Raw genomic sequence first — 9066 nt, 5'->3', positions numbered from 1 at the left:
TACCCCCGAGAAACACTGACTGACCTGTCCACACACCCAGAGAAATAATCTCTCTCTCACTCCCCCTCCCCCTGCCACCTCTCTCTCTGGGCTGTGATGGGGGGAGCAGGGGACCAGCTGACTGTACAGGGACGGTATTTGAGGCAGGAGGGGGGTGGGGTGGGGGGGGAGCAGTCACATTGCATACCCCTCAGCCCAGCCTCACTCTCACACTGACAGCCTCAGCAAACAAACACGCACATAGACAGACAGACAGACAGACAGAGGGACAGGGACAGAGGCAGAGACACAGAGTGAGAGAGAGAGAGAGCTTGAGTTTGAAAGAAAGAGGGAGACGTAAAGAAAAAGAAAGACAAACGAGTGAGGTGAAAGACAGAGAGCTGGAGGACAGCATAGAGCTTTGAGGGGAACAGTTAGAGGAAAAATTAAATACGAGAAGAGAAGAAAGGAGGAGGACAAGAAAAACAGAGAGGGGAGAGACGAAGAGAGGTAAAGCATGTGATCAGTCTGTCAGTGTGTGTCTGTGTGCGTGACTGTCATTCTCCCCTATCTCAACTTCTCTCTTTTTTCTTTCTTTGCCCTTTTCTCTCTTTATCACATCAATCTCATTCTTCCAACTTCTCTTTATTTCTGTATTTCACTGTCCCTCTCACTCCAGCTCTCTCTGTATCTCGAAGGTTCCCCCCCCCGTCTCTATCTCTGCAGTCTGTGTGCTCTGTCACGTGTGCCTCCCGTGTGCAGTGTTTACCATGGGGCTGAGACTGAGCAAGGAGAGATGGAGCACAGCAACACTGGACAGCTCTGAGTCCACAGTGGGACAGTTTTGTGTCTGAATCCAAAACACATGCAGAAACACACATACATACTTAACATACAACCACAGGACTGTAGGTCTCTGACACTGAGCATGTCATCACCCTGACAGGGAGAGAAGGAGAGAGGCAGAGAGGGAGGGAAAGGGAGGGAGAAGGGAACATGTTCTGTTTGCATTTGTGTTGTATGAGGGTGGAGGGTGGGGAGTGATATATAAATACATGTATTTCCTGTAATGTTTAAATATTGTTACATTGTTACATATATATATATATATATATATATATATATATACTAATGTAAAACTGTCATGCCAATAAAGCAATTTGAATTTGAATTTGAGAGGGGGATAGGAAAATAGAGGGTTAAACTGAGTGTTAGAAACAGATGCAGAGAGGGAAATGGGTCATAGGGGCAAAGAGACAGAGAGATAAAAGAGGGATGAAGAGAGACAGGAAGCATGTGACATGACAGACAGAGACAGAGAGTGCAGAACAAGAGGAGACTATCAGAGATAATCTGGGGATTTGCAGTCCTCATAATGTAATAATCTGTATTGTGAGCATCTGTAGTGTGGCTGTGCTCATATTAGACTGTCCTGGGCTGTGTTGGGGTTTGTGGTCTCAGCTGTGAGTGAGTCTGCAGAACTGCCGCACAGCAACCCAACAGCTGTAGGACTGCAAATAGATATGACCACCCCCTTCTCTTTCCCTCCCTTCATCTCTGGCACCTCTCCTTTCTTTTACTTTTTCCCTTTCCCCCTCTCTCTCGTACTTTCTCCCCTCGTCAATCTCTCTCTTCTCTAATTTCCTATCCCTTCTCTATTTCTTCCCCTGCTCCTATCCATCTCCCCTCCTCCCTCTCTAATTCCCCTTCCCTTCTCCTCTTCTCCTATCTTACTTTTCCCCTCCTCCTTCTGCATCTACCCCTTTCTCTGTTTAAAATAGCACAGTGTGAGTGTGTGTTCAAGTGCATGTGCCTGTGTGTATTTCAGTCTGCGTGAGTGAATGTGAGCATGTATGTGTTTCAGAGTGTGTGTGTGTGTGTCAGTTTGTGAGTGTGTTTGTCAGTGTGTAAGAGTGTCAGTGCAGCTAAAGAGGGTGCAGCTGCTGTTAGTGTAATGTGATCTGTTGTGTCACACAGACAGAGATGATATGGCGGGGGGTTTATTCGGGGGCGTCTCAAGTGTCACAGTGACACCCCTCGCCCCTCCCCAGTCCTGGCTCTGTCCCTGTCCCAGATTCTGTCTCTACGGAGGTTTGTCCAGGCACAGTGTCATGGAAACTAACCTACCTGCTACACTGTCACCGATACTCACTTGCGCAATACTATAAACATATCACATACTCAATAATATATCATACACAAACTACTGTCACATGCAGACAAAGTATCTTTAAGACACTTTAAAATCCATTATTAATATAATAATAATAATAATAATAATAATAATAATAATAATAATAATAATAATAATTCTGTGTCTTTCCACAGGTGCTGTGTGTTGCTTCTCCTAGGAGAGACCCCTCTGTCTGTGCACTGGGCCTACCAGTCACTCTGCCCTACAGTGTGAAAGGAGGACAGACAGAGAGACAGAGACAGAGACAGAGAGATATATAGAAGGGGTCAGACAGTGTATCTATCAGTCAGTCAGTCAGCCATGGCCCCTAAGAGAAAGGTAGCTCGTCAGAAGAAGCTGACAGTGGAGCCGGGCACGGGGGGGGAGGAGGGGGTGGTGGTGCTGGGGGGCAATGGCGACGAGAAGATCGAGGAGGCGGCGCTGGACATTGAGCAGCTGAACCAGCTGAACGGGCTGCTGCCAGACCCGGGCTTAGGGCTGGCGTCTGGGCTGGGCCGTGAGATGAGCCGTCCAGAGCACAGCGCTGCCATGCTGGAGGAGCTGAGCCGCATGCGGCAGGAGCGCTTCCTCACCGACCTGGAGCTGGCCACCAAGACCAAGAGCTTTGACGTGCACCGGCTGGTGGTGGCATCCTGCAGCCAGTACCTCCGCCAGCTGCTGGAGAAGGACCCGGAGCTGCGGCGGGTGGAGCTGCCGTCCCTCTCGCCCCTTGGCCTGGCCACTGTCATCACCTTCGCCTACCTGGGCCGCGCACACCTGTCACTGTACACCATCGGCTGCACAGTGGCGGCTGCCAAGCTCCTGCAGGTGCCGCAGCTGCTGCAGATGTGCGTGGACTTCCTGCTGCAGGAGCTGAGTCTGCCCACCTGCGTGTATGTGTGGAACATGGGCGGGGCCTACGGGCTGGCGGCTGTGCGCGAAGCAGCACGTTCCTTCCTGCTGCGGCATTTTGCAGAGTTCTCCCGCACCCCACCCTTCACCCAGCTCACCCTGGAGCAGATCTGCACCTTCCTGCAGGATGACCGGTTGCAGCTGCCCTCTGAGGTCACCGCCTTCCAGGTACACACTGACCGACCCACTGTGCTGACGGGGAGACTGACTGGCACTGCTGAACTGGCCACCACGCTGACAGACACAGACTGAGACCGACCTACATGCACACTGACCACTACACTGAGTGTAGACTGATCGTCACTCTGACAGGGACTAATTGGCACTACGAAACTGACACACTGACCGAAAGAGTGATTGACAGTACTGCACTGGGACATGAGGAGAGACACACAAACTCACAACAACCCCTCTACCCCCACAGATCGCTCTCCGCTGGCTGGAATTCGACGAGCGGCGGACGCGCCATGCTGGGGAGCTGCTGGCCCTGGTGCGGCTGGAGACCATCCCAGCAGCTCAGCTGGTCAGTGAGGTGCAGGCCGAGCCGCGCATGATGCTGGACCCAGTCTGCCATCGCTTGCTGGTGGACGCCATGAACTACCACCTACTTCCACACCAGCAGAATGCACTACAGGGCCCTCGCACTCGTGTCCGCGCCGGCCGCAGTGTGCTGGCCGTGGTGGGGGGCCGGCCCTCGCTGACCGAGCGCGCACTGAGCCGGGAGGTCATGTGCTGTGAGGTGGGCAGAGTTGTGGAGGAAGGGGACCCGCCCCCGGCCTGGCGCGCCCTCACCCAGCTTCCTGCCAAGAGTTTCAACCAGAGTGTGGCGGCCATGGATGGCTTCCTGTACGTGGCTGGGGGGGAGGACCAGAACGACGCACGCAACCAGGCCAAGCACGCTGTCAACACTTTCTGCAGGTACACAGGGCAGAGCTGGGCTGGACTGGGCATTAGTATGCTGGGCTGGGCTGGCTGGGCTTATCTCTCTCTCTCTCTCTCTCTCTCTCTCTCTCCCTCCCTCCCTCCTCACTAAGGTATGACCCTCGCTTCAACACCTGGCTGCACCTGGCTGGGATGAGTCAGCGCCGCACGCACTTCTGCCTGGCAGCCAGCGAAGGGCGTCTGTATGCTGTTGGGGGGCGCAGCGCAGACGGTGTGCTGTCCACAGTGGAGTGCTACATACCATCCGCCAACGCCTGGCAGCCACGTGCCACCATGCCTATATCCCGCTGCTGCCACGCAGCCACCACGCTGCCCTCGGGCTCCCTGCTGGTGACAGGCGGCTACAGCGGGGGGGCATACTCTAGATCTGTCCTCAGCTACAGCCCTGCTGCTGATGCCTGGGAAGACTGCCCCAGCCTGGCCACGCCCCGGGGCTGGCACTGTGCTGCCCTGCTGGGGGGGAGGGTGTACGTAGTAGGGGGCAGTCAGTTGGGATCCCGGGGGGAGCGGGTGGACGTGCTGGAAGTGGAGGTGTATTGTCCGGAGAGCGCGCAGTGGTCCCACGCCGCCCCCCTGTCCCTGGGGGTCAGCACGGCTGGCTTGGCTCCGCTGGGGGGGAGGTTGTTCCTGGTGGGGGGGTGGAATGAGGCTGAGAAGAAGTACCAGTCAGCCGTGCAGCGATACGACCCTGACAGTGACAGCTGGGGCACTGGGGGGCAGCTGCCTGAGCCCACCGTGGGCGTCTCCTGCTGCGCCCTCACCCTGCCCCCCCAGCCGCCACCCCCTGCACCGCATAAGACCGGAGAGCAAGAGGAGGAGAGAGATGTCGGGAACAACCAGGACAAGGCTGTGCCACTCAGGGAGGAGTAGTCCCTGGAAAAGAACGAGAGAGAGAGAGAGAGAGAGAGATATGAGGGGAAAATTAGAATACATGCAGAGAAATTGGAGGAAAAGAGAGGAAAGTGTGTTAGTGTGTGTGAGGTAGAGTGCGAGTGTTACAGTTCTGTATTCATGCATGTGGTAGGTACAAATTTAACTTAATTGTATGATGTGATTGTGTGTGCTTGTAACTGTCAGTTCAGGCTTTTTGGTAATATTTAACAGTATCCACATGCTAACCCGTTGAAGTTAAATTATATAATGAAAACAAAGGTTACACAGCTCATGGTGTGAAGTATAACAGCATAATAAACACTGACAAGCTCAGTCTAGTCTGATCAGGCAACAAGAACCACACTGACCCAGTCACAGGGACAACAAATTAGACAAACCTCCTGCGGATCCATGCTGGAAGAGGATACAAACTATTTACTAGTACTTAGTGAAATTATAGTCTGAGTGTCTGGGAGGAGAGGGGAAGAAGAAGAAGAAGAAGAAGAAGAAGAAGAAGGAAAAAAAAAAAAAAAAGTGATGAACTGCATAACAGGAGTGTTAGTAGCAAGGAGGCAGGCTGGGCTGCATGTCCATCTGCAGCCAGACAGACCAGAGGCCCTGCAGCTGTGCTCAGAAAGGAGGGAGTGAGACCAAGGACAGAATGTGTGCGTGTGATTAAGAGATCATATCCCAGCTCAGACTAACATTTGACCATTCCGGTCCTCAGCCCGAGCCCCCCTCCTCCCAGAGTGTTCAGTCTCTGTAGGGCCAGTTATAGACCCTGCTGTACAGTCTCTCCAGGGCTAGAGACCCTGCTTGACTATAAAGATGTAAAGTGTAACAGGAGAGAGGGCAGAGGAGTCCTTGTGTCACAAAATAAAAACCTAGTTACACCCTACTCTGCCTTTGATGCAATCTTTTGCTTGAGCCCTCTCACACTGTCCCCTGGAGACTTACAGGCCAAAAGAGGAAAGAGCATGGACATCCCACACAGCAGTTTTACCATCCTTCCACACACCAAGACATACAGTTCCCAGAGTTTCAGTGCTGCTCACATTACACTGCAGTAATCAGAGAGTACACTGCTCCCTACTGCATTCACCTTGCCATGATAAAATACTTCTGTAGTGCACACCCTCCTCCCCTCACACCTGAACCCCGACTCCCACCCAAAGACAGTCAGTCATTTTGGCTTTTGTATTTTTTTTATTGTCATTTTGCATTTTTTACAAACTGAGACAGCGGCGGAGTCTGCAGCATCCTTCTCACTTGCCCGGGAGGATGATGCCATCATACTGCAGAAGGGAAGAGAGCAAGAGAATAGATTAACACCAGGAGCTGGGGGTACATTGGTGAACACAGAGGGCAGCAGAACTTGATGCACTGGCAAGCCTGCAGAGCCCCAATGATGTGGGCTTTCCAGCTCTAAACCAGTCCCTGGAGTTGCCCAGCCCTGCTCTAAGCTAGCATGCCGGAAAAGAACGAGGAGATATCACCACTAACTTAGAGATTAAAATTAATACTGCAGAGTAGTTGTCCAGGACCAGGGCTGAGAACCACACCACCCCCCTCATACATAAAACAGTGGCTTAGAGACCACCAGTGTGCATCTGTGTGCCAGAGTATGACCGTGCACCACCCCTTACCTTCTGCTGGAACCAGCGCATGGCCTCCTCCTTGCTGATGCGGTGCTTGGCGCCAATACGACCAGTCTTCTGCTTTTTGTCTGCAATGCTGAACCCGGGCCTGCCCAGAACCTGAGCCACAGCAGGAGAGAGGGAGGTGGACAGAACAGTTAGAACTCACTCCTGTACAGTACATGCAGTCTACACCTCACCATTGTATATTACTATGCACAGCACAGGATGCATCTCCAGTACACTGTTGTGTAGATACTCACCACGTAGAAGTCCAGGCCGTAGATACCGATGCTGGGGTCATACTTGATGCCCAGGTCGATGTGCTCCTGGATGCCAAAGCCGAAGTTGCCCGTGTCCGAGAAGTTGTTCTTCCTCAGCTCGTACTCGCGCACCTGGACAGGCAGCCAGGAGACAGGTTAGACCACTGCATGGCACAGGCCTCCACACCTAATGACATGCACTCCAAGGGGCTGCCCCATCTCCTGCCATTTCCATTTTAGTTGCATTTCCTTCTCTAGCCCCTCGGTTTAGTCTCAGTCTCCCTCTGCTCATTCACCTACAGCACAGGAAATCCAGCAGCCCCTCCACCAGCTAGACAAGATCAGACTGTTAAGGCCCCCTCCCCTGGCCCTGCAGTAATTCCCCACTCACCTTGAGGCCCTTCTCCAGGATCTCCTCGGCTTTGGCACCACGTACGGTGCAGTGCACTGCGATCTTCTCATTCCTGCGGATCCCGAATGAACGCACAGTGTAACGGGCTGAGGGAGGGGAGAAAGAGAGGGGGGGGGGGGTCCAGGGTGAGCTTCAGATTGTGCCAGTGAGGCGAGAGGGTAAGGTTGTGCACAAGGGTCAGAGAGCACTCACTTACCCTTGGAGAAGACGGGCGTCTGTCCGGTCAGCTGCTCCAGCACCTTGGCAGCACGGGTCAGCCTGTCACCGCTCTCACCCACACAGATGTTCAGGCACAGCTTGCGGATCCGCAGCTCACGCATTGGGTTCTCCTTCTTCTCACCCTGTTCCTGAGGGGGGAGAGAAGAGGTTTAAAACACCGTCCTGAGAGAGGGTGTTATTACACTACACTGAGGGAAACCGGAGGATGACCCGAGTCTACCATTAACACACTGCACAGAATAAACACTGCCTCTGACCAGACCGCTTGGCCTGGTTGGGGATCCATTTCTCATTCCCGTTCAGTGAATTTGATGCGCATAAGATTCTTCAGTGTCAGGGTATTTCACGGTGGATGACCCAAGAGACTGATTAAAAGGTAACAGTAACATCCCATTCAATCAGAAGTTAGTATTTGAGCAGCTCGGAGATGACAGGAGATGGAGGTAACATCACCAAGCACTAAAGAAAGCAGGCACCAACACCACAACAGCTGCTAGCATAGACATTTATAATGGGTCAGTACGTTTATAAGCAAAACCAGACGGCTGTGGAAGCTGGACTGACTGAAGTGTCACACGTAGTGCCCAAACCAATCACCTTTCCAGGCGTGACTGCAGCGTGCCGTCCCACTCAGACCTACCGTGAGGCCTCAATCGTCGAGTTTAAAACCCGGATGAACAAGTAACGCGACCCAATCCAGAACTCGACCCAGTTACCACTGCGAACTACGTGAAGGCCTGGATTGTAAAGTTATTACTGGTACCGAAGTAGGACAGGCAGGGCCCGGTCACTAGGCCCAGCCGAGATCAACAGTAAACCCACACACGGCAGATCTAACCATCCTGGGACCGGTGAGCAGCGCCTCAGCTCTCCACGGGCCCCACGTATTCGCCGCCACACATGAAGGGGTCCGGAGGGAAAGTCTCACCATGGCATGTGCCCTGACCCCCGCAACGACACAAACAGCCAACCGCCATCTGGCAGCAACATCAGTGTGCAGTACAGAGAACATGCGTGTACACATCCGCGACAGTCCGGATCAATCGTCAAAGCGCCCCCGGACAGGCCCCGCTCTTCTACACCGCTAATGTGCGCACAGGCACGGAGCCGCGGAGGGAGACGACACCGAGAGGGGTCCCGGGTCTTCACAGGTAAATCAATAAAGCCGTCCTCTCGCTGGCGCACACAAATACACGGATCCCCACTGTCCAGGCCGGCCGCGCCCCTGAATCAACTTCGCCTGGCCGCCAGCGCAGCTGTTAGACGCCGATGGCAGTGGATTGCAATAGATCAGACAGACCAACTCCGCCATCTTCGGCCGAGAAACGCTACTCACCGCCATGTTGGAGCACTAGAAGAGAGCGACAGACTTCCGGCGCCGGCTTTTAAGCTGCAGTGTCCGCCTGTGCAGCTCCGTGTCGACCCGCTTGTCCAATTATATTAGTTCCAGGTGGTGCGAGCACAACAGGGAGGGGTTGATATCGGCTAATTAATACATCTCTTAACATTACTAGATTCCATTAATTATCTTTTCACTTATGCTTTTTCCCCCTTCATGTTTTAAAATATACGCCGTGTAATATTAGTATTAAAAATCATATAATGAACATAGTATTTAAGCTGTTTTTTTATCTTAAATGATTGTATACACGTCAC

The 9066-nt window shown here is 53.0% G+C and overlaps 2 protein-coding genes across 3 annotated transcripts; one reads left to right on the top strand and one right to left on the bottom strand.

Annotated features, from left to right (window-relative positions):
* Positions 1-193: 193 nt before the first annotated feature.
* klhl43 (kelch-like family member 43) lies at positions 194-5777 on the top strand. Its single transcript, XM_066717173.1, has 4 exons — positions 194-489; positions 2308-3232; positions 3489-3982; positions 4099-5777. Exons 2-4 carry the CDS (start codon positions 2474-2476, stop codon positions 4874-4876), a joined length of 2031 nt encoding a protein of 676 aa, XP_066573270.1. The 5' UTR covers positions 194-489; positions 2308-2473; the 3' UTR covers positions 4877-5777.
* Positions 5778-6065: 288 nt separating this feature from the next.
* rpl11 (ribosomal protein L11) lies at positions 6066-8884 on the bottom strand. Of its 2 annotated transcripts, none has more exons than XM_066717172.1 (6): positions 8747-8884; positions 7388-7538; positions 7171-7277; positions 6780-6911; positions 6526-6636; positions 6066-6174 (listed from the first exon to the last, which is right to left on the bottom strand). In XM_066717172.1, exons 1-6 carry the CDS (start codon positions 8750-8752, stop codon positions 6145-6147), a joined length of 537 nt encoding a protein of 178 aa, XP_066573269.1. In that variant the 5' UTR covers positions 8753-8884; the 3' UTR covers positions 6066-6144. The 2 variants fall into 2 exon arrangements, with proteins under 2 accessions (XP_066573269.1, XP_066573268.1); XM_066717171.1 differs by lacking the exon at positions 8747-8884 and adding an exon at positions 8339-8437.
* Between the last annotated feature and the right edge of the window lie 182 nt (positions 8885-9066).

Source organism: Amia ocellicauda, chromosome 11 (genome assembly GCF_036373705.1).
Source record: "Amia ocellicauda isolate fAmiCal2 chromosome 11, fAmiCal2.hap1, whole genome shotgun sequence".
In the NCBI taxonomy this organism is placed as follows: domain Eukaryota; kingdom Metazoa; phylum Chordata; class Actinopteri; order Amiiformes; family Amiidae; genus Amia; species Amia ocellicauda.
The sequence above is the reverse complement of the archived record's forward strand: the minus strand, read 5'-3'. Positions and strand labels throughout refer to the sequence as shown.

Excerpts from the sequence above, each read along its gene's own strand:
- klhl43 (XM_066717173.1), top strand. The coding sequence starts at position 2,474 with ATGGCCCCTAAGAGAAAGGTAGCTCGTCAGAAGAAGCTGACAGTGGAG. Across the intron at positions 3,233-3,488 it reads CTGAGGTCACCGCCTTCCAG|ATCGCTCTCCGCTGGCTGGA; the intron begins GTACACACTGAC and ends CTACCCCCACAG. Across the intron at positions 3,983-4,098 it reads GCTGTCAACACTTTCTGCAG|GTATGACCCTCGCTTCAACA; the intron begins GTACACAGGGCA and ends CTCCTCACTAAG.
- rpl11 (XM_066717171.1), bottom strand. The coding sequence starts at position 8,434 with ATGTGTACACGCATGTTCTCTGTACTGCACACTGATGTTGCTGCCAGA. Across the intron at positions 7,539-8,338 it reads GGGTCAGGGCACATGCCATG|GAACAGGGTGAGAAGAAGGA; the intron begins GTGAGACTTTCC and ends CTCCCCCCTCAG. Across the intron at positions 6,912-7,170 it reads TCCTGGAGAAGGGCCTCAAG|GTGCGCGAGTACGAGCTGAG; the intron begins GTGAGTGGGGAA and ends CTGCCTGTCCAG.